Raw genomic sequence first — 27,872 nt, 5'->3', positions numbered from 1 at the left:
ATGTGGATACACAGGGAACTCACTACCTACATTAAGTTTTAAGTAGATATATGCCAAAAAATGAAAGCATGAAGAGATAATGGAAGATAAATACAAATGTGTGACATGTTATATACAATAACTTTTTGCCTTTTTAAAAAAACATTCTTTTGAAAGAAAAGGATAAGAGAATCAAAGAATCAGAGAAGATAAAATCATAATTATTTTGCTTTTCTTTCCTGTGCCAGTTAGAATGTCCTTTGAATTAGAAAGTACTGAATAAAAATGGCTGGTAAGAAGTTGAATGATACCCAAGACAAATGAGGAAATAGTAGTAAAACATCAGTGCTTTTTTTTTCATAAAAGGACAAATTTATTCCAGAAATTAAAGTATAGATATGATCATATCATAATCCCAAATAACTGAGTGGTAGCATGAAAGAGTGGCTAAAGATTTGACCTTGGAGTCAGAGAGATCTGAGTTTAAGTCCTGCCTCTGACACACAATGATTTTGTGTGACCCTGGACAGGTCAGTAAGTATCTTAGTATCCCAAGCTACTATCTAAGACTTTGAATTGCAAAGCAGGTACCAATTTGCATGGGTAGAAAAAGTTTCCTTGACAGAAGTTGCCTATACAATTGAAATTATAAGTCTAGACCCCCCCAAACAAATAAACAAATATTTGACTACTAAAAAGAAACTAGCCTACCCAATATCTTCAGACCATGCTTTGAGGATTGAGATGTTGGTAAATGAGTAGGAAAAATTAACTAGTTACCTCTATGGCCAGAATAAAGGATTTCCATTAAAATACCAAGAAGCCTGATAAAATGGCAAGGAACATCATTAAGGAAAGCAGAGTTCAGTTGCTCAAGAGAATCTAGGTTCAAATTCTGTTCCTCTACTGACCTGGAGCATGGCTTTTCCTTTGATAATATCCATTATGATTTCACTGAGTTTCCATCTTGATGACCATAATCACAAACAAACAAAGGAACAATACTAAAGCAAGTTGTTATTTATTTATATGTTCAGATGCACAATTTCATTGTGGATTAGCAAGTTGTCTGTAAATTACTCCCTAGAGACAGGAGGTCCTAGTTTCAAATCTGGCCTCAGACAATTCCTACCTGTGTAACCCTGGGCAAGTCACTTAACCCCCATTGCCTGGCCCTTACCACTCTTCTGCCTTGGAATCAACACATTATATATATATAATGCTTTCTTGACAGAGAGAAATGGGGGAGGGGAGGGTCAGGACTGTCTCACATCACAACTGCTCCCACCCAGGTGCTTTTGAAGGGTCTGAGTCACAAGATTAAAATGAACTACTTTCTCGGGCACCAAAAAAAATTGAGAGATGTGATTTATGACTTACTGTCAATGACAATATTCTCCCCTTTCCTCCCAACAGAGATCCATCCCTTAGAATGAAAAATTTTAAAAAAGGGGGTGGGGCAAAAATGGGAGCAATTCAGCAAAACTAACCAGAATATCTATCTTCTCTAACACTCTAAATAATGTCCCACATCCAGATATCCCACTTCTAAAAAGAAGGGAGTCACATCCTCATCTCTTGCTGAAGCCAGACTCAATAATTATGATTTCACTGTATTTGATCGTGATTTTTTGTTATGGTTATAAATGCTTTCCATTTACATTGTTGCAATGACTGTATACATTGCTTTCCTGATTCTGCTTATCTCACTGTGTATCAGTTCATAAAATTAATCGTTAATCGCCATCTGCATTCTTTCCAACTTTATGCTACTGTAAAATGTGCTTTTATTAATGTTTTTGTGCATATTAGACTTTCCCTTCTATCTTCCACCTCTGTAGGTAACATATAGGAATTATGATACCTTCTTAGCATAATTCAAAAATGCCTTTCAAAATGGTTACACCAATAGATCTACTAGCTATGCATTAAAGTGCCTATTTTCCACACACATCCTTACATAATTGACTAATCCCATCTTTCCCAATTTTCTGGGTGGGGGTGAAACTTCAGACTGGTTTTGGCTTGCATATGTAATCCTAATTAAATGATTTGGAGCACTTAATAATTTGAAATTTTTGACAACTTTTCCTTTTGATATCCTTGGATAATGTGACTTACTCCTGAAGGCATGTTGGTCCTTTGTGATTACTGCTTCAGTTTCTGGATGTTTACTAACAGTGTTTTAGTTTTTCTAATTTTTTGGACATATTTAGTTTTTAACATCATTTACATTTTCTACTGTAGCTCTCCCCACAATTCTTCCTTGGGAACCTTCTATAGTACTAATTTTTCAAGGGAAAAAGGGAAAATCAACAAAACTAACAAAGAAAAAAGTTAAATGTTTATTTAATATCCCTTACCACTAGTTCTCTATCTCTGCAAAAAAAAAGAAGAAGGAAAAGTATCTTCTCATATCTCTTGTCTTGGAGTCAAGCTTTGTCATTATGATTTTACAGCATTGCCATTACTTGTTTTGTTATTTTTCATGAAAATTTAAGGCAAAAGATATAAGCATGAAGTAGTGCTAGATGGGTTAGAATGGTTTATGGATACTCACAGTTTAGTGTGGCATAGAAGGGTATGAACAGATGAATAGCAATTCAGCCAGGGATAGAATTGAATGTGCCTTCCCTCACCGTCACCATCCCATATGAGGGCATGCTGAGTAGGGCCCTGAGGACCAGTGGAATATGCCTTCTAGTTGAAGGTACAGAGCATGTGGGGTTGAGGGTTTATATAAGATTTTCAAACAAAAGGTCTGCTCTGGCAGCAGTTATATCACCTGGGAGTGATGCAGTCAGGGAACATGGACCTGTAGCAAAAGAGAGGATTTCTAAAAATTAACCAGTTTGACCTGCTAGGGATGAGGAAGGTGGAATTATAATTGTGCTGTATCAGCAAGCTTGCTGGAGAGTTTCATCAGTCAATTTTTACCAGAACTAAGTAAAGTTAATACCTTAAGCAAGCAAGAGTTGTGTAACAAGGGATAGACATCAGAGAATTGGGCCATAGCCTTCTCAGGCTATTCAGGCCATCCTCTGATTCTACTCAGTACATTTCACCATCAACTTTACCTTCCAGGAGATTCAACCTGACCAACTGGACATTTAAATCATTGAGGCAGTGCTTCTTGGATCCATGTCAAGACACATTGGACCAATATTAATACTTTGACAATTAAGATGGGATTAGAAATACCTAATGGTAGACGGTCTCTGATTCTCCCTCCCTAGAACCTTACCCTGAAAAAAGGAAAACAAATACCATGACTCCATCTGCTCAGCCTTAGAGAGGAAGGTAGCCCTATTGCAGACCTGTACCAGGTATCTACTAATATTCTTCATGGATTATTCTACTTTTCCACTGGTCTTCTCCCAAATGTAATGGAAGTATTGGCAAAGGCACAGATGCATCCATTTCTAGCTAGAAAATATTAGTGGCTAAAACCTTCAATGCCAGAGAGTTAAAACTTCTTTCCTGAGTACCTATGGGCATATATGTTTCATTGGCCATAAGGGTTATGGTAGCTCACAAATCGAGGATCATTCACTCTATCCCCTATATCCCTATATGAGGTAAGAAGACCCTGACAAATTTGTTGAACCTACTGTCTTGAGCACCCCCAGAAAGGCTGTCCCTACAGAATCTGTGTAAGTCAATGTATTCAGGATTCAGGGTAGCCTGGTATATGGTAAATAGTCTGATTATCACACTAGAGATAAAGATTAAGGTGTAGGAGGATATACTGTCATTCCAGGAGATGTTTGCCAAGATAAAGAGTTTACATTAACACTAGTTTCAGGTCTGGGGCCAGAGACTGAATATTTATAGAGTTGGAAGAACTTGGTTGCATAATCACAAGAATAAAGGTTAAATTCTGACCCTGATCCTATTTTTCCCTGAGACTGAAGAGGAGGCATGAGTAGGTTAAAAAGTCCACATTTTTCTGTGACATTGCTTAATATTTCAAAGAAGCTTTTTGTACAGCACAATTTATAAAAGTTTCATTCACTGACATTAAAATATCTACTAATCATATAAAATTACTTTCTCTACCCTAGATGAATTGGTTCATCTGACAACAATTAGGTATTGGGGCTGCCATCCCACTGTGTTAGTGGAAATTTGGGGTCTGTCTACATCCATTTTAATCATCACACCACTGGCTTGATTCTTCACTCTGGAGACATAATTTTAAAAAAAGGTGAATTTTCTTTTTGGGAGAGGGGGTTGTAGTATAGTAGAGTACCCTGGGTAGAGTTAAATGGAAAACTTTGGACCTGTACATCAGATATTCCTGGGGTCAGACAGTATCCACAAGGTCACTTGGCATCTATGAGGTTCCTGGCTGGAGCAACAACTTGGGCAGGACTCATTAATATTTATTTTTGTTATTTTGGTAGAGCCTCCAGGAAGCCAGAGTTACCCCCTACCCAAGTGTATTATATTCCTCAATATAGTCCTCATGGTAAAATAAGGATGTGGTCACCATTGTTGAACTACAGATACAATAAATGTGACTAGCAAGAGTAAAAATAGGAGGCAGATGATGGTATCTCAGTCTGTTTCTAGCAGTAATCAGGCACTGTCTGTGCTACCTGTTGGCTAGCAGAAGCAGAGAGAGACACAGACAGGGCTCATTGCTTTCATTCTCAATATTCTTTATATGTCTCTGATATTCAGGGTTGGGTTTTTTCCTTTTCCACTAATCTGGTTATTTCTTTTTTCATTTTCCAAAAGTTGTTGCTTATTTTCTTTACAATAGTAATTCATCTGTCACCTCCTACCTCTTTTCACTGAATCTGCCTCTGAAGTAGAGAAATAAGTATAGAATCTAATGGCCTAATTAGGTGCATGCTTTCTATGGGTTCCCCTCATTGCAGACTGGATGGTTAAGGAAAACTAACTAGATCAGTGGTGGTGAACCTATGGCACAGATGCCAAAGATAGCATTTAGAGCGCTCTCTGTGGTATATTAATTTGAAATTTTGCACCTTTACACTCCATCTCCCAGAATTCTTTCCCCATTCCCAATTTCCTTTTCCCTTTTTGTTTATGTGTGTCCTTATGTTGTTTGTTTATAAGTTTGGTGAGCTCCTCCTTCACTCTCTCTTCCAAGTGAGTGGCCTGTGTGAAATCGCTCTTGACTCTAGCCTTTTAATTTCCCTTTTTACTTCAAGTTAAATTTAATAAATCTTATTAAATATAATACTTGGAGTATTTTTGGATATTAATTTTTTAATCTACAGTGGGTACTTGAGCTACACTCCCCCTAACACCCCGTCTAGTTCTAGTTCTTTTCTAGAAAGGCAGAGAGACTCGGGCAGAGATGCTCCCCTCCTCCTTTCAGTGCCTAATGACATTTTTTTCACATCATCTGCCCCCTGCCCAGTAGCTCAATGGAAATGCTTCTTCCCTCTCCTATCTGAGGTAAGGGGGTGGGGGTGGGGCTGGTACTCCATCTCTAAAAGGTTTGCCATCACTGAACTAGACCCTTAGGGGGAAAATATTATGCATCTTTTTGTAGCCTCAGTACTTGGAACAGTGCCTGGTAAGTAGTAGGTACAATAAACAGTTTATTGATGAATTAGATGCCCATCCTATAAAGGTAACTATAGAAAGGGTATCTAAGTGGATACTGGAATACCCAGTATTTGTGGAGACTATCATAAATAGCCTCCCTTCTTCCCTCATCATTTCTCATGGTTTTTGTAGAAAAAAACAGGGGCCCTGATTACAAGTTTCAGTATTGGTGATATACCAATATCTGGATATTGTTTCTTTCTTGTAATTGCTCTGTTAAGGGTGAAGACTATTCTTGGGAGTCTGTCGATCCAACCTTTCAGATGCTATTTAGATCCTGAGTCTTTATAATTTGCTTGAATCTACTACTCCACTATTCCACAATCCTCATTGCTTGTGAATGATATGGGTCATGGAATGCCCATATGATTCCTTGATATTGTTTCTATTTCTGGATGAGTTCTAATATGAAAATCAAGCCATTGTCATTGGAGATAAAACCAGGGTATCCTAGCTAGAGGAAAATATTTTTTCCCTAAGACTTTCATGGGGACTCACAATTCACTGGTATAAGGGATAAGTAAGGTTTGCTAGACTGACTTCTATGTGACTTCTAGGGAATTTTGTTTCCTTGTGTCTCACTCAAAATGTGTAGAATAGAATATCAAAGCATGGCAGTAGAGTCACAGAATTATCCCCAGGTGGGGACTGTGAAAATTAACAATACCCTTTCTTTGGTACTCCAAGATTAACTTTGATTCTTTTAAAAGGATGAGTTTTTTTTAAAACCCTTAACTTCTGTGTATTAGTTCCTTGGTGGAAGATTGGTAAGGGTAGGCAATGGGGGTCAAGTGACTTGCCCAGGGTCACACAGCTGGGAAGTGTCTGAGGCCAGATTTGAACCTAGGACCTCCTGTCTCTAGGCCTGGCTCTCACTCTACTGAGCTACCCAGCTGCCCCCAAGGATGAATTTTAATATTAAGTTTGAAATTGCAACTTATCTCACCCTCTGACTGAATTAAGATAATGAATAGAGGAAAAATAGTGGGGATAGAGAGGCATGGATATGTGTATTCTGAAGTCATTTTATAGGTCTTGTGACTCCTAGAGTCCAAAAGACCCACCTCTTGCCCAGAATAATGTCTCCCAGGCTCTCAGCTTTTTAGCCTGGGTCACAGAGAAGGCTTACTAAGGGAACAGTCAGTCATATGTCGTTCCAGGCCTTTTCTTTCTGCTTTTAATTATTTAATAAATAATTCTAAATGAAGATACAGTCTCCAGAGAATTTGAACTTAACAGATGTAGTCAGTTATCTGATATACCTTTTTCTCATGGGTGAAGGGCTTCAGGGCCAGGAGCTTTCCCCAACCTTGGCAGGAATGTTCTGCTGGGACCTTGCCCACTGGAACCTGTGAGAGTAAAATTGAATGAATACTTCAAGTATTTTAATTTATAGGATTTAATAATAACAAAGTGAGAAATAAAGGGATTCCTTCAGCCAAGTGAGCAGAGCACAGAGCTAGAGAACCACACCTGCCTCGCTTTACCAAAGCAAAAGCCCAAAAGGACCCCCACATTGGGTTTCAGCAAAATTTATCTCTTAAGAGTAATGGCATAAAGTGAGCATGTAACTTAAAAGGATGCTGGGTAAATGTGAATCAGGTGAAAGAAATTTCTATTTGCACAAACCCCAGAAATTTTACTTGCCAGGCAAAGCCCTGGAGTCTGATCATCTTGATGTGTTTGGTAAACATGACAAGGACAATGTTCACTGTTGCTTCATAAGGTTCTGCCTATATGTTGTAACGTATACAATGGATTGTCCTAAGAGCAGGAAGAAGATTAAAATTTGGCCAGAATCCATCCTACCCACTGGTGGAAAATTATAGTGTCATTCAGTCACTCAATCAATAAGTATTTATTTAACTACCTCTGTGAGAGGACCCATAAAACTGTATTGCATGCCTATCCAGGTAAAAGCAAACTAACTAGTCCTGGCCCTCATCCCAAAAGATAACTCAAAAGAATGTCTAGGTCACTCATCAGTCTTTCTGTAATAGTAACATTATCAAGGACAGACAGAACCACTGGACCAACTTCTTTATTCAAGGCCTGGAAACCTAGAGTCCATCCCCAAGTTCCATTGGCCCTATACACTAGCCATTTGGGGTTGTTGAACCAAGAGATGGTTCACATGAGGACTCTGGTGTCCAGAAATTCCTTTATCAATATACCTCAACTGTAGGCAATATAAAGGGCTGTCAAATATGGAGGGGGTCTTATTCTACAGTGATCTTGATCAACATGGGGGATCGTACACAGCTATCTACCCAAGTATTAAGGTTAGTCTCTAAGCAGTATTGATGGAGCAGAGGGATCCTTGGAACTGAATCAAGATTAAACCAGTTCAATAAGGCAATTCCTATAATGTAGTCATCTGTCTCTGCTGCCAGTTGGAGAGTGACAAAAGTAATATGAGTAGCGACCCAGGCTTCACCCAAGATGGTGCCAGATCCAAACCCAGACAGAGATATGGCAGAGATATGGCAGCCTCACAGATCAAAACTGGCTCTCCTCAAAAATTAGGTAACTCTAGCTTTCATGCCTAAAAGTCACACATAGTGACAAACTCCTCCATGTAAACCATAGGCGCAAGATAGCCTTCTGTCCCCTAGAAGAGATTTGTTTGAGGACCAACTCCATCCTTAGTCTATCTTGGTCCCTTGAAATAGGGTGAGGACAGAGTAGATAGAAGGTGGAGACACTTGTTCTTGTCCTCATCTGAGAGAGGAACAGAGGGCTTGACCAGAGGCAACAGAGTTCTGTCCCTCTGGGTGTGATGGACTAGATCCTCCATGTCAACATTCTCCTCATCAGAGGAATTGCTGAAATTATCAGAATTTTATCTAAGGAACACTATGTTTGTCCCTCCTAAGGATCTCCTCTATGGAATCTTCCTGTATTGTAGGATGCCATTGTCCCTTTCACCTCTGTGAAGCAGTCCCATCCCTCATTTGATCCTACTCCACCCCCCACCCCCAATATAGTGAAAACAAAACTAAAGTTCTATTGACCCTAGCTTCCTCTCACCACCCCCAGATTGTTTCGAGCATTTTCATTCTTGACACTGTTCTTTACAGGACTATATTCTTCTTGTGATCTGTCCTTGTTTCTATCTTCCGTATATTTTTTAAAGATTAAAAGTGATTGCTGAGTTCTCTATGCTTTCAATGAATGAATGAGCCCCTTCATTCAACTTCTATTTTTTCCCCTCACTGGAATTGTTTCTTTGAGGAAAAATTTTCTATTGATGATAGAAAAAGTGAAACGGGCTCCTTTAGGATGTAATAAGTTCTTCGAGATTGGAGATTTTCAAGCAAAACCTGGAAAGACTCTTTATTTCATACGTCGTAGGAGGAATACTATTCATGAATGGATGTGTCTAGTTGGAATAGGACCCCATCCATATTTGACAATCTGTGATTCTGTGACCCCAAGCCTCTGCTGTATCAGAAGCTGACAGGACAGGGGTTTGTTACGATTTCTAATGCTGAATCATTTGGCAGAACTAGAAGCAGCCTCTACTCCCAACCTTCCATATAGTATCCTGAAACCTAGAATTGCTGCTCTGAACATGTTCCAGTGAGGGTTAGTCATCCCTGTTATACTGGGGAAAAGTTTGTGTTTATGGACTTTTGTTCATCAAGTATTTATTAAGATTCTGTTGTGTGATATGCACTGTGCTAGCTGATGGGAATTACAAAGGAAAAAAGGATCTTTTCCTTTAAGAAGTTTTTTTTTCTCTTTGAGGCTATGGCTTCTGGTTCAAAGTTGAGAGAGGGGTACTAAGGAAAGGTCACATAAGGAAAATAAGGATTTCTTTTTGGAAGTTAGATGCTGACTTGACTTCACAGTTGGCAGTCTCAGAATACAAAGTCTTATATACAAGGGCCTCTTATGAAAAGGTAGAATTAAGCAGCAGCCTTCTTTTTGGATGAGGACCATCTAACCTTGTCCTCTCTGTAGCCCTGAGGCAAAAAAGGCAAGTGCCAGAAGAAAGTCCTGAATAAGAGAGTCAAGTGACTTGAATTCTAGACCCAGTTCTGTCATTGACACACTATATGATACTGAACAAATCTCTTTCCCTCTCTGGATCTTAGTTTCCTTATCTGTAAAATGACTTCAAGAGACCATGTAGCTGTAACATTCTCTATTTTTACACTCAGAGATCTATGTATACTTACTCTCAATTTACTACAATATTTTGGTTTTAGCCAGTACATGATATTCCTCACCAATGATGTGTCACCAATTTCTTGGGAGATTTCCAATAAAACTGTATCTCTTGTTTACAGGATGCTGGTCAGCCTATATGACTGGTTTTGGAAGGACCAATATTGGCTCCCTAAACAATACACATGGGCTGATTTGGAAGATACAGATGAGGAAATATACCCTCACCCCAAGGACTTGTTAGCAGTTATTCCATTAATATTTGTCATAATAATTGTCAGATATAGCTTTGAGAGGTAAGTCAACTTTGAGTTTCTCCCTACTCTTAATTTTAAAAAAACTCATTATTTATCTTTAACATTCTTTTCTTTTTAAATTTTGAGTTCCAAATTCTTTCCCTCTCTCTCAACTCCTCCCCTCACTGAAAAGGCAAGCAATATGTTACACATATATTGAAATCATGCAAAATATATTTCCATGTTAGCCATATTTCAAAAAATCCCAAGAAAAATTATACTTCGACTTGCACTCAAAGTTCATCAGTTCTCTCTATGGAAGTGGAAAGCTTTTTTTCATGATGAGTCCTTTAGAATTTTCTTGGATTATCATATTGATTAGAGTAACCAGATCTTTCACAGTTGACCAGAATTACAACATTGTTGGTACTAGACTCAATATTATCCCAGTTCACTATGCCAGTTCATGTAGATATTCCCAAGCACTTTAGTGCTGTGGAAAATTCAGATGGATTCAGATTCCCCTTATCATTTTCCACAGCACTATAGTACTCCATCATAATCATATGTCACAACTTGTTCAGACATTCCTCAATTGATGAGCATTCCCTTGATTTCCAATTCTTTGCCACAAGAAAAAGAGCTGCTACATTTTTGTAGACATAGAATTTTTTCCTATTTTTTTTATGTCTTTGGGACACAAACTTAGTAGTAGTATTTCTAGGTCAAAGGATAGGAACATTTTTTAGCCCTTTGGCCTTAGTTCCAAATTGCTCTCCAAAATGATTGGTCCAGTTCACTACTTCACCAACTATTCGTTGGTGTACCTCTTTTTGCATCACTCTCTTGAGCATTTGTCATTTCCTTTTTTTAAAACTTTACCTTCTCCCTTAGAATAAATACTTTTTATCTTGTTTTTATCTTGTTTTTATCTTGTTCCCTCCTCAAAAGTCCTAACTATTGCCACTCTTAATCTTTCCTCCCTTTTATCATCCATTCTCTTTCTCTCATCTCCTTCTCTTCTTATTTCTGTATTGGATAAGTTGTATTTCTACATACAACAGAGTATGTTGTATGTATGTGTAAATATATATATATATATATATATATATATATATATATATATATATATATATACACACTTTCTCCTTTGAACCAATTCTTATGAGAGTGAGGTTCAAGCTTTGCTTTCTTCCTCCCATTTCCCCCTCTAATATAAAAGCTCTTCCTTGCACATCTTTTTTTATGTGAGAAAAATTTCCCCATTCTACTTCTCCTTCCCCCCTTCTCCTTATGCATCTCTCCTCACCTCTTCATTTTTTTAGAAATCATCCCAACATAAACAATTCACTTCCATACACTTTGTTTATATAAACTTGGTTAAATTTCCCCAATAATGATAAAGTTCTTTGGAATTACATGTATCATCTTCCAACATAGTAATACACACAGTTTAATTTTATTGAATCCCTTCAGGTTTATCTTTTTATACTTCTCTTAAGTCATGTGTTTGAATGTCATATTTTCCATTTGGCTCCATTTTTTTCAAAATCAGGAATGCTCTATTTCATTAAATATCCAAGTTTCACCAGGCCATTCTTGATTGTAATCTTAATGCCTTTGCTCTCCAGAATATCAAATTCCAAGCCCTCCAATCCATTAATGTAGAAGGTGATGAATCTTGAGCTATCCTAACTGAGCCATCCCCAAGATATTTAATTGTTTCTTTCAGGCTGCTTGCTATACTTTCTCCTTGACCTGGGAGATCAGGAATTTGGCTACAATATTGCTGGGAGTTTTCATTTTGGCATCTCTTTCAGATGATGATCAGTGGATTCTCCATTTCTATTTGATCCTCTGGTTCTAGAATATCAGGGCAGTTTTCCTTGATGATTTTCTTGAAATATGATTCCTAGCTTCTTTTTTTTGGTCATGGCTTTTAGGTAACCCAATAATTCTTAAATTCTGTCTCCTATATCTATTTTCCATGTCAGTTATTTTTCCAATTAGATATTTCTTTCATTTTCTTCAGAGAGATTTTTTATCTTTTTTTATTTGACTTATTCTGCTTTTTAACAAGCTCTTTTCTTCAGTGAATTTGTGCCTCTTTTACCATTAGGCCAATTCCATTTTTAAGATATTATTTTCTTTATTTTTTATGCCTCTTTTACCAAATCATTAATTTTCTTTTCATAATTTTCTTGCATCACTCTCATTTCTTTTCCCATTTTTTTCCTCTGTCACTTTTATCTGTCTCTTTAACTCTTCTATGAATGCTTGTTATTTTGGGGTACAGTTAGAATTTTTCTTTGAGGGATTTTTTGCAGCTATTTTTGCATTGTTGTACTTCTGAGTTTATGTCTTGGCCTTCTCTGCTACCCTAGTAACTTTCTCGTCATTTTTAAAAACCCTTACCTTCCATCTTAGATTCAATACTTTATATTGGTTCCAAGGCAGAAGAGTGGCAAGGGTTAGGCAATGGGGGTCAAGTGACTTGTCCAGGATCACACAGCTAGGAAATGTTTGAGGCCAGATTCGAACCCAGGACCTCCTATCTCCAGGCCTGGCAACTAATCCACTGAGCCATCTATGTGTCTCCTTCTTTTAAAATTCTTTTTTAATTGTTCATTTCTCCAGCTGATTTCTTAACTTCCAACTTTACATTAAAGTTAGGCTCTGCTCTTCTTAGGGTAAGCACTGTCTCAAGGCTCAGGGTTTTTTGAGATGCTTTCAAAATGAGTTGTAGGAATCTGCAAGTTTTTTATGCTTCCAAGGTGATGTGATTCTCAGTTTTCTTTGCTTTAGAACTGTAACCAGAACCCCTTCTCCCTCAAGAGACTCAATATGATAGTATAAGCAACATTCTACACCCATTGTCCTCCACTTATCCAAGAAAAGGAGGGGGAAGTAAATTACTTCATCTCTTCTGAAGGTCCAAGATTGGTTATTACAAATGGCAAAGATAGTCAAGGCAACAAATCATATATTGGGCTTTGTTTCTTTTCATATTATTGTGAAAAGCTGGAATTGCAATACTCTTATCAACACAAATTAGAAGTCACAATATCGATAGAAATAAGAAAACTATATTATGTTCACAGGAACCATAGATATTGAAACAATATCAATAGTAAATATATGCCCACCAAATGGTATAGTGTAGAAGGAACAATATCCTAACTTCCTCTACCTTACAAGGTATGCTAATTTTTCCATAATAGATAGTGAGGCCCCATGCAAGTCTTGATTGCATGGTGGGGGTGGAAAGCATTAGGATATTACTCCTATCACACATAACAATTAAATTCATAAGGGAAAAAGTTAACTAATGAACAAAAAGACATAAATAGCAAGGTAATAATAGCATGATAGCTATAATATTCTCTCAGAACTGAATAAAATTTTTTTAATGTAAAAAGGAAAATATAGAATTGAACAAGCTTCAAGAATTTAGAGAGCAAATACTTACAGTGTCTTCTGAATGGGAACATTGAACAACATCCATATTCTCAATACCATACAATCACTTTACAAAAGTAGATCAATCTAGAAAATAGAAAATAAATGTTAAAATAGCTGAAATTTTAAACACATTCTTTGAAGACTGTAATAATAATATAGTAATAAATACAAGGAACACAAGCAAAAGAGACATATATAAATGACGAATTATTAATGAGACTATGAATAATGAGTGGGTCCAAGAATAAAGCACAGAAACAACTAATACCTATGCGAAGGAGAATGATAATGGTGAGACAGCACCTCAAAATTTCTAATATGTAGGGGGCAGCTGGGTGGCTCAGTGAATTGAGAGGTCCTGGGTTCAAATCTGAATCAGACACTTCCTTGCTGTGTGACCGTGGGCAAGTCACTTGACTCCCATTGCCTAGGCCTAACCACTCATGCCTTAGAACCAATACACAGTATTGATTCTAAGACAGAAGGTAAGGCTTTAAAAAAAAATTCTGATATATAGCTAAAGCAGTCCTAAAAAGGAAAATTTATATCCCTAAGAATATACATTAACAGAATTTTAAAAAGTAATGAACTGTATAAACAATTAAAATAAGAAAATCAACAAATGAACAAACCCCAAATAAGCAAAAAAATTAGAAATTTTGAAAATTAGAGTAGAAATATATAAATTGAAAATCAAGAAGAGTGTAGAACTAAAGAATAAAACTAAAATATAATTCTTTTTTTAAAATGACAAAATTGACAAATTTATAGCCAATTTGATTTAAAAAGAGACAGAAAATTAAATTGAAAAATGAACAAGGTGAAATCATAACAAAAATAAAAATTTATCAGTACCTATTATATTATTTTATGATAGCAAAATAGAATTTAAAGAAAAGTGAATATTTTAATGAAAAATATAAAATATTGAAATTAATAGAATATCAAATAGAGATCTTCAGCAATCCAATTTCAGGGAACTAAAATGAACTAAGTGTAAAGGAATTACAAAAGCAGGAAAAGCAGAGTGACTCTGGGATAGATGGTTTTTACAAGAGAATAGTATCAAACTTTTTTTGTAAAGGTATTTTATTTTACCTATTACATGTAATGACAATTTTCCACATAAGTTTTCTGAAGTTATATTATCTAAATTGTCTCCTGCCCTCTTTTACCTCCTCCTTCCCTGAGCTGGTAAGCAATTTGATCTAGGTTATACATGTATTATCATGCAAAACATTTCTACATTGTTCATTTTTATAAGAGAATAATCATATAAAACCAAAAGCCCAAAATAAAAACCCAAATATTCTAAAGTGAAAAAAATTTTGCTTTGATCTGCATCTAACTCCAACAGTTCCTTCTTTGGAGATGGATAGCCTCCTTTGTCATAAATCTCTTAGAACTGTCCTGGATCATCATAGTGCTGAGAGCAGCTAAGTCTTTCACAGTTTCATTCCATAATATTGCTGTGCCTGTGTACATTGTTTTTCTGGTTCTGCTTCTTTCACTCTGCATCAGTTCATTTGGGTCTTTCTAGCTCTTTCTGAAATCTTCTTGCTCATCATTTCTTATAGCACAATAGTATTCCATCACCATCATGTACGATAATTTGTCCATCCATTCCCCTCATCTCCTCAATTTCCAATTCTTTGCCACCACAAAAAGAGCTACTATAAATATTTTTGTACAAGTAGGTACTTTCCCTGTTGTTTTTTTTATCTCTTTGGGATGCAGACCTAGTATTACTGGATCAAAGGGTATGCACTAAAATAGTTTAAATGTATTGAAAGTCTTTTTTATTTCTCTTTCCTGTTTACCTTCTTATGCTTTTTTTGAGTCTTACATTTGTGATTCTAATTTTTCATTCAGCTCTGGTTTTTTTTATCAGGAATGTTTGAAAGTTTTCTATTTCATTCAATGCCCACTTTTTCTACTGAAGGATTATGCTCAGTTTTGCTGCATTGATGATTTCTTGTTAAAGTGCTAGCTCTTTTGCTCTCTGGAATATCATATTCTTAGCCCCGCCCTGTCCTTTAATGTAAAAGTGACTAAGTCCTGTGTTATTCTGCCTATAGCTCCATGGTATTTGAATTCTTTCTTTTTTGGCTGCTTGCAATATTTTCTTCTTGACATGGGAACTCTGGAATTTGTCTATTCATTTTGGGGTCTCTTTCAAGAGGTGATTGATGTATTCTTTCCATTTCTCTTTTATCCTCTGGCTCTAAAATATCAAGGCTGTTTTCTTTGATAATATCTCAAAAAATTATGGCAAAGCTCTTTTTATCATGGCTTTTAGGTAGTCCAAAAACTCTTAAATTATCTCTCCTTGATCTATTTTCCAACTCTGTTGTTTTTTTCCAGTGAGTTATTTCCCAGTTTCTTCCATTTTTTCATTTTTTCCTGTGACCAAAATAACTTTCTATGTTGTTTTGGGTTTTTGTTTGCTCTTTTTTTCTAAGCCTTTTTTATTATATTTTAACTTTAAAAGCTCTCACAGTTGGGCTCTCTTCTTGTGGTGAAGGAAACACCATTCTCACCTTCAGATTCTTTGGGTAGCTGCCTTCAGAGCTAGTTCTGGGAATCTAGAAGTTTTCAGTTCTTCCAAAGTGGTATGATCTAAGAAGAAGTTTGTTTAATATTCTCCTGACTTGTGTTTTGATCTATGAGCACCCACAAGCACTCTTCTCCACCTTGGAACTATAAACAGGGTCCCTTGCTCCTTTGTGGCCTCAAGCACTTGTGTGTGCTAATTCTCTTTCTTGCTCTGGGACCAGGACTCAGGACTGGAACCTGGATCTGTGTATGGTCAATGAAACAGAATCTGGCAGTCAGAGTCAGCAAAGATACCTCATAATCTCCTTCTGAGCAGTTGTTTAACTCCCTTTACTATCTTTATCTGAGATCTCTCGAAACCTTTGCTACTAATTCAGCCATCCCCAAATCCTATGCTGGCTTGCCTTGCCAAAATGAGACCTGTCTCAGTGTTCTGACCTGTACTCCACATACACCCCAATGCAATAATTCTTTTATTCTAGCCTTCTAAGTTTGTTTGGTCTAAAAAAATTATTTCATCTCATCCTTTTGTGGGTTCTGCCACTCCAGAATTAATTTTAAGGTGTCATATCAAAGTTATTTAGAGGAGGGTAGTTTGGTAGAGATCAGATGGATCTGAGGGCCTTCTCCAATTTCTTCTGTGGTTTCATGCAAGAAACTTGCCTTCCAGTGAAACATTCTGGTGTTGTTAATTTGCCTGGAATTTTTTTTGAGACTATTTATCCTATCTCTCCCAGGCTGGAAGTACTGTAGCTACTCATGACTCAGTCTTAATATTGATTTGGACAAAAGCAATGACCTGTTCCATTTTTCCTGTTTGACCTTCCCTAGGAAATTGGTAGCCCTCTGCTCCCAAGGGCTCACAATACTGATTCAAAATTCATTATGGATACCTGATATGCTTTATCTCTACTGTAACTCAGAACTCCCAAGCTGGAATGACCCACCACCCTCAGCCTCCTTTAGCAGCAGGGATTCCATGCATCTAATGAAGTAGTCTTTAAAAGGACCCTTGATCTTTATTATGCCATAGTTTAGGCCTTTCTATATCAGAGCAGTGTGATATATTTAATTATTATGTTTGTAATTTCTTATATTTATTTCTTTGGTATTTTTCCCCTAAAACCATTACCTTCTGTCTTAAAATCAATACTAAGTATTGGCTTCAGTGTAGAGGGGTAAGAGCTAGGCAATGAGGATTAGGTCACTTGCTCAAGGTCATACCACTAAGAAGTTTCTGAAGTCAGATTTGAACCCAGGACCTCCCATTAGGCCTGGCTTTCTATCAACTGAGCCGCTAAGTTGCCCTCTTTGATATTCACTTTTAACCCCTTCCTTTTTTAAGTCAAGACTTTGTCTCTGGGCTTAGTTTGCTTACACCAATTGATGCACAAGCTCTCCCTTCTGAAATCAATAACTATTTGCCTTAGCTCGATCCCCTCATTTTACAAATGTTGAAACTGAGACCCAGTAAGGAAAAGTGACTTGACCAAGATCATGTAGCTATTAAGAAGCAGATTTAGGATTTGAATCCACCCCTGGTTCCCAACCCAGAATTCTTCATTTGACCATGCCATTAAAAATAGGTTTACAGGGGCAGCTGGGTAGCTCAGTGGAGTGAGAGTCAGGCCTAGAGACAGGAGGTCCTAGGTTCAAACCCAGCCTCAGCCACTTCCCAGCTGTGTGACCCTGGGCAAGTCACTTGACCCCCATTGCCCACCCTTACCAATCTTCCACCTATGAGACAATACACCGAAGTACAAGGGTTTAAAAAAATAGGTTTACAAAGTGCTTTTTCTTCATAATAATTATGTGATGTTGGGAAAAAATGAGTGTAATGAAATATTATTAGGCCATAAGAAATGGAAGAGAGATGTATCTCATTATGGATTATGTTACAGCTGAACCAGAGGATATTCTAATTACCAAACACTCACCTTCTTATACTCTCACAGTTCCCTGTGTTTTGATGCTCTGTTTCTCTACTTGTGGAATTATCTTCAACCTTTAAAGACAACTCCAGAAAACCATCCCTGTCTTCCCCTCCCCTCCTCTCCTATGATATTGATAATGGCTTTCCCCCCATGAAAGGTGCCCTTTCTTTTCACCACCCAGATGTACCTTATCATATAATACACGATGCTATGGATATCTATACATGTAAGTTGTTACATTCTAGACTGTTACCTTCCTAAGAGTAGGGAATGTTTTTATCTAAAATCCATCTCCCTATGATTTGGGGATATTGACTCTAAATGATCACCCTAAAGGTGGCCTAGCAGTACCAGATATTAAACTATACTATAAAGCAGTGGTCATCAAAACAATATGGTACTGGCTAAGAGACAGAGAGGAGGATCAATGGAATAGACTTGGGATAAATGACATCAGCAAGACAGTGTATGATAAACCCAAAGAGCCCAACTTTGGGGACAAAAATCCACTATTTGACAAAAACTGCTGGGAAAATTGGAAAACAATATGGGAGAGATTAGGTTTAGATCAACATCTCACACTCTAAATGATCACCCTAGTACAAATATCAATAACATGGAAATAGGTCTTGATCAATGACACATGTAAAACCCAGTGGAATTGGGAGGGAAAGAACACGAATCTTTTGTAACCATGGGAAAATATTCTAAATTAATCAATTAAATAAAAATTTTCAAAATTAAAAAAATCCATCTCCCTTTCTATTACTGAGTATATGACCTTGCACACAATATGTATTTAATAAATGCTCACTGAATTTAACATGAATTTAAAGAAAATGTTTGCTCCTTTGCTTTAACTGAGCATCTCAGAAGTTTCTTCTGATCAGGGACCCATTTCCAAGTATTGTCCTGCCCTCTTCCTGATAACCTTGTGTTCCTTCTCAAGAGGACCCAGGGGATGCTCTTTTTTCTTAGATCCAGCCCCTTGTATGTAGTGCTGTGCCTGCCCCTTCATACAATCTCCTCTCATCCTTGCTTCCAAAATTTAGCTCTACCCTGATGAGATTTCCAGACCTGATCTCTCAAGGTTACCTCTAAGCCTAGATAGGCTAATGTCAAAGTAACTGCCCATTCAACTAAGATCAGGAAACAACAAAGACAAAAGAGGCATCCTGAATCTAGCTTATGCTTACCTAGGCAGGGCATGTACTTTAAATGCCAAGTACTCTTGGCCACATGGAGGCCAGGATGGAGGTTTAGGTAACCCTCATCTTTCCCCAACATCCCTCTCGCTAAATAGTTCAAAAACATTTTATATGATTTATTAATCAGAAAAGAAGAGAAAGATTAAGGGAGGGAAGGTTGTAGGGTTTTTCCCCCCTTTATTACATCCAATGATTCAACAGCTCTTTTGGTTCTTCAGCCAGTTAGGAAAATCTGTCATATCACAATGACACTCAACAGTGAGTCACTTGTGGCTAAAAGCAGGACCTCCAAAGCTTCTATACTCAGAACCAGGAATGATAGTTCTAAACATGCTCCATAAGATGACCCTTGTTACACAGAGAACTCCCAGAAGTCCAGAGTTTCAGAGATAGAAGAATTGCTATGTTTTAACCTCTTCCTATCTCCTCTCATAGGGCTATTGGGTTGCCCCTGAGCAGGTTGATGGGTGTGTATGATGGACGCAGGATCAAGGCTTTCCACAACTCCACCCTGGAGTCATTTTTCTGTACCCAGTGTCAAAATCCAAAAGAGGTGGGTAGAAGACTAATTTGGATACTATTAAAGAACCTGAGTTTTAAGCTCCAATCCCCTTCAGCAGAGAAAACTATTCACTAGTTCCTGAATAGGAAATGGGTCTGTGTGCCTCAAACTGACTTACACACAGGTTTCCTGTAGTGTAAGTCCTGTAGTGGCATCTCTCTCCAGAAGAACAATTCTTGTTCTTAAGCGCCAAGATCTACCAAGCTCTGGCATCAGAATGGATTAGAAGTTCACAACTGGCTTCTAATCTCAACTTTGCTTATGTGTGACCTCTGCCAAGTCATTTCCCTTTCTCTGGGCATCAGTTTCCTCATCTGTTAAATGAGGGGACTGGAACTGATGTACTCTAATGTCATTCCTGGATCTCACTTTCTAAGTTCTGTAGATAGAAGTTTGCAGTCTAGGAATCACCTCCATCTCTTTCCTCTCACTCACAGCCATATCCAATCAGTGGCCAAGTCTTGTTGATTCAACCACCTCAACATTTCTTACATTCATCTCCTTTTGTCCACTCATACCTCCTTAATTCAGCTTCTCTGGACCCCATTACTGAAACTGCCTTCTAACTGGTCTTCCTGCATCCAATGTCTTTCTCCCCCACTCCATCCTCCTCTGAGATGCCAAATAAATCATTTCTAAAATTTAGTTCTGACTAGATTTCTACTCTCCTGTTGAAGAAGCCTCAATGACTTCCTATTGCCACTAAGATAAATACTCCGCTGTTTAAAGCCTCAGTCTATTTTTCTAGGCAGATTACATATTAAGCCCAGTCATTCCCCCTATGTTCCTGCTTTGCTAGCCGACTTGTTATATTTGTCATGCACAACCTTGTGAAGTGGATGCTTTCATTAAAGATAAAGAAACTGAGAGATGAAGAGCCAGGTCATACTACCAATAAGAGTCTCAGGCAGGACTTGAACTCAGTTCTTTATGACTCCAAATCCAAACACTCCATTCATTATAGTACCTAACTGCCTCCTCTTACAGTCAGGGAATGTTTCATTTTTGTCACTATATAATGCCTAGCATGTAATGGGTTTTTTAAAATGATGTTAAATTGAATTGAATTCTGTCCCTCTCATGTTTGGTACTATTAGAGAGATTCCTTCAGTATGCACTTCTTTTTCCCCATCTGGCTTAAGGACAATAAAACTGTGAAGGGGACCAAGGTGTGGCTTAATTAATGTTTTATTTGGAGAACATATATGAATTGGCTCTGGAGGGAAAGGGAGAAGGCAACACCATAGATCCTGCCTTCTTCCTATCAGTCTCTGTGAGTTTTTAAGGTTCCTGGGGCAGAGTGGGAAGTGGGTACTTCCTAAGTGAGATGCAGATATGTTGGGCCTGGGAAAATTTGGGGGAGAGGAAATCTTTCTTGTAGTCTCTGGGAGCTGAGTTCTTCCCTTTCACCATTCCACCTCCAAACTTCTTACTCTCCTGTTGTGCCCAGGCTCAGCTGAATCACCTAGCCACCCAATGCAACCTCTCTATGAGGCAGGTTCAGCGCTGGTTTCGAAACCGGAGAAATCAAGAGCGACCATTACCAAGCAAAAAATTCACTGAAGCTTGGTGAGTTGGGGCCCCTGAGGAAGAATTGGCCCCAAAACCTTCTGGGATAAGAGGATTAGGATACTAGTCCTGACCAAGGAATCAAAGGCCTATTTTATCTTTATCCATGCACCCACCTTAGCAATATCCCTGTCCATTAACCCCATCCTTTTTTCCCCACTTTTGTTTTATATTTTCAGTTGGAAATTTACAGTTTATATTTCTTCTTTCTTTGGTGGCTTATTCATCCTCTATGATGTGAGTATGTCTTATCCCATCATCATTATATGTTCCATCCATCCCCATCTGTCCTCTTGTCTCATCTATCCCTACATTTTATTGCCTTCTGCCTCTATCTTTTCCATCTTCCTCCCCTTCTACTCCTTCGTCTTCTTCATCTCTGTGCTCATTCTTCCACTTGACTCCCAAACTATTTGTCCTATTCCTTATCTTTCCCTTATTTTTGACCCAGTTCCATTTTCTCCATTCTCTTATGTTCTTATTCTTCTTTCACCATCCTTCTCCTTGTGCCTTCTTGACTTCTCCATTCTCATTGTTTTCATCCCTTTCCAACCTCACCTTCATCCTTCTTCTCCTCCACGCCCTGTCTACTCTAATCCCCTCTATCTCCTCCTCATCTCTATCCTCATCCTTTTCATCTCTTTCCCTTTTATTGCCTTCTGCCCCTTTGTCATTTCCCTTTTAGTTCCATCATCTTTATTTCTCCTTGATCCCTTCCTTCCTTCCTTGACTCTCCTATTCATTCTTATCTTTTCCTCTTGTTCACTCCACCCCCTCCTCCAATGTCCCTATGGATATGAGGAGGCATGTCTACCTTCATTCTAGGGGCCCTGAAGCTGGACAGTGTCCAACCTAACAAACAAGAAGTGTGGATTTGAGTAATATATGAACCTAAACACAAATCATGGCATAAAATCATTGAGACCAGAGTTGCAGGAAGAGTACACCTAGGTTGGGGTAAAGAAAGAATGTAGAAAGAGACAGACTGGTTAGATACTCAGTTTTGTATGTGCCTAGGTTGGTAGATGTGCCATTTGGAAATACATTTTGATCAGTATCCTGCTTGGTGGGTGCTCAGTTTGACAAGTCACTCTAGCTCTATTCCCAATTCAGATTGTGTTGGGGCCAACAAAGAGTTAGGGAAGGGTAGGGATGCAGATGACTCAGAGGAAAGGGCTAGAGCAAGAGTCTGGAGCCAAACTTCTCCTTTACCAAGGGCTATTTTGACTGACAGGTTTGACTGTCCTCCTTCCCTGGGAAGGAAAGAGAAAGGGGAAGTTAGGAAAATGATGGGTAATTCTTTAAGGTATGGATGAGATATTTCCTTCTGATTTCTTGGAGTTTCATAGGGAGAGAGTCAATCCAAGCTATGGGATAAAGTCATTTCCTCTGTAGTCTGGCCCTGACAAGGGCAGTTTCTGGGGATTTAACCCTTGTTTATTACAGGAACCATGGTTTTGGGATGCTGAAATGTGCTGGCATGGATTCCCTAAGCAGGTAAACAGTCACACAACAAGGGTGGTTATAAGAGATACCCATTAAAGAGGACCCTAGAAGCTGATACTTGTTCCAAATCCCAGCATCTCACTATTGGGAGAAGCCTTCAGAAGCTATTTCTAAACAGGAATTCCCTCTGTAATATACCTAACAAAAGGGCATCCAGCCTTTGTTGTAAGACCTTGAGCATGGTCCATTATCCTTTAGAAACACATTTGGATGTGCTTCCTTACATTAGCCTTCTCTTAACTCTTTAGCAAATCCACCTATTGCTCTGGTTTTGCCTTGTGAAGTAAAGTTGAAGGTCTTTCACATTTTCAAAGACTTGAGTCATCTTGAGTCCTATCTTCTTCTTTTCCACTCCAAGGTAAATTTTTCCAGGGAAGAGTACAGTGGGAATACCTCCTGCCTAATCCAGAATACCATTCATTTCACAATTCAGCATAATATTGAATTAGGTTTTTCTGGCTTTCAAATCATGCTGCCATCTCCTATAGGGCTAGCTTGCAAGTCATTAAAAAAAACCTAAACATACCATTTTCAGACTAATTGCTGTCAATTCAATTGCTCCCTCACCTTATATCTGGGAAGTTGATTCTTTTGAACCTGTGTAAAACTTTATTTCTATTATATTTAGCTAAATATTTTGTCCATCTGGTCAAGAACCTTTTGGATCCATTTGTTGATAGTCATCCATACCTCCTAACTTGGTGTCATATATAAATTTGACAAGCTTGCTAACTCTGCCTCTTTTATTTAAGTAATTGATAAAAAATGCTAAAATTTTCAGGGCTAAACACTGATCCTTGAGCACTTCATTAGGGATTTCCTTTCAAGCTGGTATTGAGCCCATTCAATTAAGTCCAAAGTTAACTGGCTATTTTATGTTAGCTGCTATTTTCCATCTTTTCTATAAGAATAGCATCTGACTTCATGGTTGATTTGACCCTCAGATTCTGAAACCTTCCATATATTGGTGGTATCTCCTGGAGTTTGGCTTTTATATATCCCTGCTGTTCACCTTACCCTTTGATGTAAAAAGAAAGGTGAGTGTTCTGAGAGCCCAGGCTTTGGAGAAAGTTTCAAGAGGAAAGAAAGGGAGGTCAGCTTCCAATCCCTGTCCTAAGAAAAAGTGTGAATTTAGACCTGGTTCTAAAGGACTATCCCTGAAATCCTGGGAGTGATCAAAAGGGACTTGTCCCACTGAAGCAACAAGAACTGACTTGGTCAACTTGAGATCGAAGTGCTCTTCCAGTGACTAGACAAAGAAGCTTTTAACTCAGAGGCCAGTTCAGTAAAGGTCAATTCAACAACCAGTACATGCTCCTTGGAATGCTTCTCTCCAAATATGTAGCTGAGCAGGTCTCTAGTTCTCCATTCATGTTGTCTCTCTTCCCCCTGCTCCACTTAATCTCTCATGCCTACTCATCTTATTTCACTTCTCCATGTGTTTCTCCTAAAGTATGTTGGGCTCCCCTTGATAGTCCCAGGCCTCCCTGCAGAGGATGTTCATAAGGTTAGGATGGAACTAATAGGTGATGTAGCATTTGAAAACTCTGTGTGGATCAAAGTTTTCTAATCCTGAGCAAAAGAATGGCAAGCTTCATTTCCTGGGAAATCCCAGAGAACTAGACTCATGGATACCCTCCTCTTCCCAGGACTTTGTAGAGCAGGTCATCCACCACTTTTCTGCCATCATCTTGATCTACTTCTCTTATTGTGCCAACTACATACGCATTGGGACCCTGGTGATAGTGATACATGATGTGTCTGATATCTTCTTGGAGGTAAGTGAGCCAGGTCAGGATCTCTCATCTAGAAAAATGGAGCTGGAATTAGCCTGAGTGCCTAGAAGCCTCATTTTTGCTACAGGGCCAGAGAAGGACACAAAGCTGACCCCAGATATTTCTGTACTCACTGCAGTCCACTTAACAGGCCAGCTTCTGCACTCTTGCAGTTATAATCTGCAAGTTTGTCTTAAAACTTCTTCCAGTCCAACATTTTGTGATAGTCTGTGGTCAGAACTTAGCAAGTGATGGAGGAAGGGGGTTATCTTTAAAAATAGCTAGTAGATAGAGATGGATGAAGGGAAGTCATGAAGGTTGGATGGGACTAACCCTGTAACTTAATTAAAGAAATAATTGTCAGACCCAACAATGAGGGGTCTAAGGATACCAAAGAGACAGACAATAAGCATTTATCATAGGCCTACTATGGACCAGGCACTGTGCCAAGCACTGGGGATACAAAGAAAGGCAAAAGACAGTCTTTTCTATTGAGGGACTCACCACCTAATGGGGAGAGAACAAGCAAACAAATATGTACAAATAAGCTACAATCAGAATGATGATTGGTGGGTGATGATGATGATAGCATTTACATCATGCCTTAACATTTGTGAAGGACTTTATATATTATTTTGATTATTTTGTTTGATTCTCTCAACTTATAAGTGAGATACTATCATTATCCCCATTTTAAACATAAGAAAACTGAGACTGAGTGATCCATCTATGGGCATACAACTAGTAAGTGTCTGGGACCAAATTCAAACACAAGCCTTCTTGATTCTACATCCAACGTTCTATCTACTACAGCCTCCAAAGATATGAACCAGTGAGGGAGATGAGTCAAGTCAAGTTCTGTAATTGAGATTTTTTAAAAATCAACTTACAAGTCCACTGTGGAGAGTTGTGATTAGACAACACTTTTTATGAAAAAGCTGTGGACAACAGGCCTATTGTGAATCTATGAGATGACATACTCTAGTGAGATCTTGGGCTGCATTCAGAGACTCAATGTCCAATACAAGGGAGATGATAGTCCCTCTGGGCTCTGTCTGGGTCAGACCACATATGGAGTACTCTGTATATCTCTAGACCCTACATTTGGGAAATATTTATAGAAGGAGGCGAACCCTCAGGCAGACATTTTAGGCACTAATGAACTGGAGAACTTCCAGAGGAAGATAACTGAGATATAGGATTGTAAAGTTTATTCCAAGCATAGATCAGCTGATAGAACTGGGGAGGTTTGACTCAGAGAAAACTCAGGGGTAGGAGATTATAGCATAAAAATTTAATTCAAGTGTTTATAGGGCTGTCACTTTAAATTGTTTTGTCTGTCCCAAAAGGGCAAAAGTGGGAACTGGGTGGAAACAGAGTTGAGGTTACAGAATCAGTTTTAGGCTGAACCTAAGGAAAATCTTCCCTGTAGTCTAAAAATATAATAGACTACCTCTGAAAAGGAATGAAATCTCCTTTGCTGAATGTAATCATGTAAAGAAAGACTAGATGACCACTGGTAGAGAAGTAAAAGTATGGAATGGACAAGATGCCATCAGGGGCCCCTCTCATCTCAACTCATGTAATTTTAAGATTCTTTCTCTCCTCCCCTCCAAGGCAGGCAAGGTTCTTCATTACGCACAAAGGAAGCATGCGTGTGATAAGATCTTCATCATCTTTACTATGACATTCTTCATTACACGACTCATTGTCTTCCCTTCCAAGTGAGCCTGATCCTAGAAGATGGGAAAGGTTGTTGGCAGTGATTATGAGACCTGGGGGCCTTCATGCCCCCAAGATCCCTCTTCTTTGAAGTCTTCTGCTAATAAGAGATGCCCCTTAAAAGAAGAATGAGATTCCTATTTGACCAGACTTAACTTTGTTTGAGAAAGTTGGGTTGGGTTCCTGTTCAGGTTAAGAGGGTCTATGGATCTCTTTAAGATGTGGTTCCCCCATACTTGGGATGTTTTTACTAAGCCCTACCCCTAGAGAAGGAAATCTCATGTGTGACCACAGAGTATTTAGAGGCAATGCCCCTACAATATTTTGGTGGTCTAGCTATCGCCATGACCTGAATCCCTCTCTTTCCTACAGAGTCCTCTACACTACTTACTATAGTTCCATGGTCAACCATGAGCCCTTCTTTGGATACTACTTCACGAATGCCCTCCTGATGACTCTTCAGGCTCTCCATGTTTTCTGGTCATACCTCATTCTTTGCATGTTGTTAAGATTTGTTCAGTTTGGCAAGGTATGTACAAAGGCTGTCACTGGCTTTGACTCCTGGTTCTTCTATCACCTGGTGAGCCTGCTAGCCTGTTATCTCAGAGGCTACTTTAGCAATTGAAGGGCAAGTGAATAAGAATCCTAGAGGGAAGGGACTATGGAGCTGTAATATGCTATTAGTTGGGATAGGGAATAGGGAATAAGAACTCAGGCATGACATTCTAGTGCCAGTAGTCACCAGGCAATACTGGCTTAGTTGGGGGATGAAGGTGGGGAGGAGAGTAAAGTCTCACCCAAAGCCCTTTCCTCTTAGCCTCTTAGTTCTCATTTTCCCCTTTCTCTGCCTCCTTCTGCCTTCTGTCTCCATCTCTCTGTTTCTCCTTTCTTTCTGCCTTCTTGATCTTCTCCTTATCTCATTTTCTCCTATCCACTTGTTTCTTTTTTGCTCCCCCCACTCCCTGTCTCTTTTTGTACATTTTCTTCTCCATGAGATATTTGTAAAGTGCTTAGCACCATACCTGGCACAAAGTAAGCATTTAAGTCAAATTGACTCTTTCCCCATCTATCTTTCTCTCTCTTGTTCCCCATCTTTTCTATCCCCCTCTATTTCTCCTGGCTCCTATATTTTGTTCCTTATCTCTCTGTCTGCCCCAACTTTCTTATTCTGGTTCTCAGTTGGAGCAGGATGTGAGAAGTGATGTAGAAGAACAAGACACCAGTGATGAGCAGTCCAATACAGAAGAACAAAAGAGCAAGAGGCTCCAGTCCAGTGATGTCCCAGACACTTACAACCTTCCTCGGGCCCGGGGTGCCAGGAGGACTGGTCCCAACTAAATGGCATTGGCCAGTTCCAGCAACATATCTTGGTCTAACACAGAGCCATCAGATAGTCTAAATCAAGAATAAATCATGTATGATTGGTCTTCTGATTGCTTGGAATTAAGTCATATGAAAAATCTTCCAGATTCTGATTTAGTGTACACTTCATAGAACAAAACACAAGCTGGCCCAGAGCCCTTTACTTCTATTTCTCACTGTTCACTCTACCTCTATTGGAGCTGAAGAAAGTGGGGCCAAGTTGGGATTTCTGCATAGGATAT

At 38.6% G+C, this 27,872-nt stretch overlaps 1 protein-coding gene across 1 annotated transcript; it reads left to right on the top strand.

The window, feature by feature from the left end:
- Nucleotides 1–27,606, top strand: LOC123244259 (ceramide synthase 4-like). The gene is made up of 12 exons (XM_044672631.1): nucleotides 1–35; nucleotides 3,613–3,615; nucleotides 9,861–10,034; nucleotides 19,570–19,687; nucleotides 21,147–21,265; nucleotides 21,445–21,502; nucleotides 22,712–22,762; nucleotides 23,716–23,808; nucleotides 24,421–24,549; nucleotides 26,164–26,270; nucleotides 26,641–26,797; nucleotides 27,448–27,606. The coding sequence occupies exons 1-12, from the start codon at nucleotides 1–3 to the stop codon at nucleotides 27,604–27,606; spliced, it is 1,203 nt and encodes a 400-aa protein (XP_044528566.1).
- The last annotated feature ends 266 nt before the right edge of the window (nucleotides 27,607–27,872 follow it).

The sequence above is a fragment of the Gracilinanus agilis genome, chromosome 1 (genome assembly GCF_016433145.1).
Source record: "Gracilinanus agilis isolate LMUSP501 chromosome 1, AgileGrace, whole genome shotgun sequence".
NCBI lineage: Eukaryota > Metazoa > Chordata > Mammalia > Didelphimorphia > Didelphidae > Gracilinanus > Gracilinanus agilis.
Note: the sequence above shows the minus strand (reverse complement) of the source record. Positions and strands in the feature narration are given on the sequence as shown.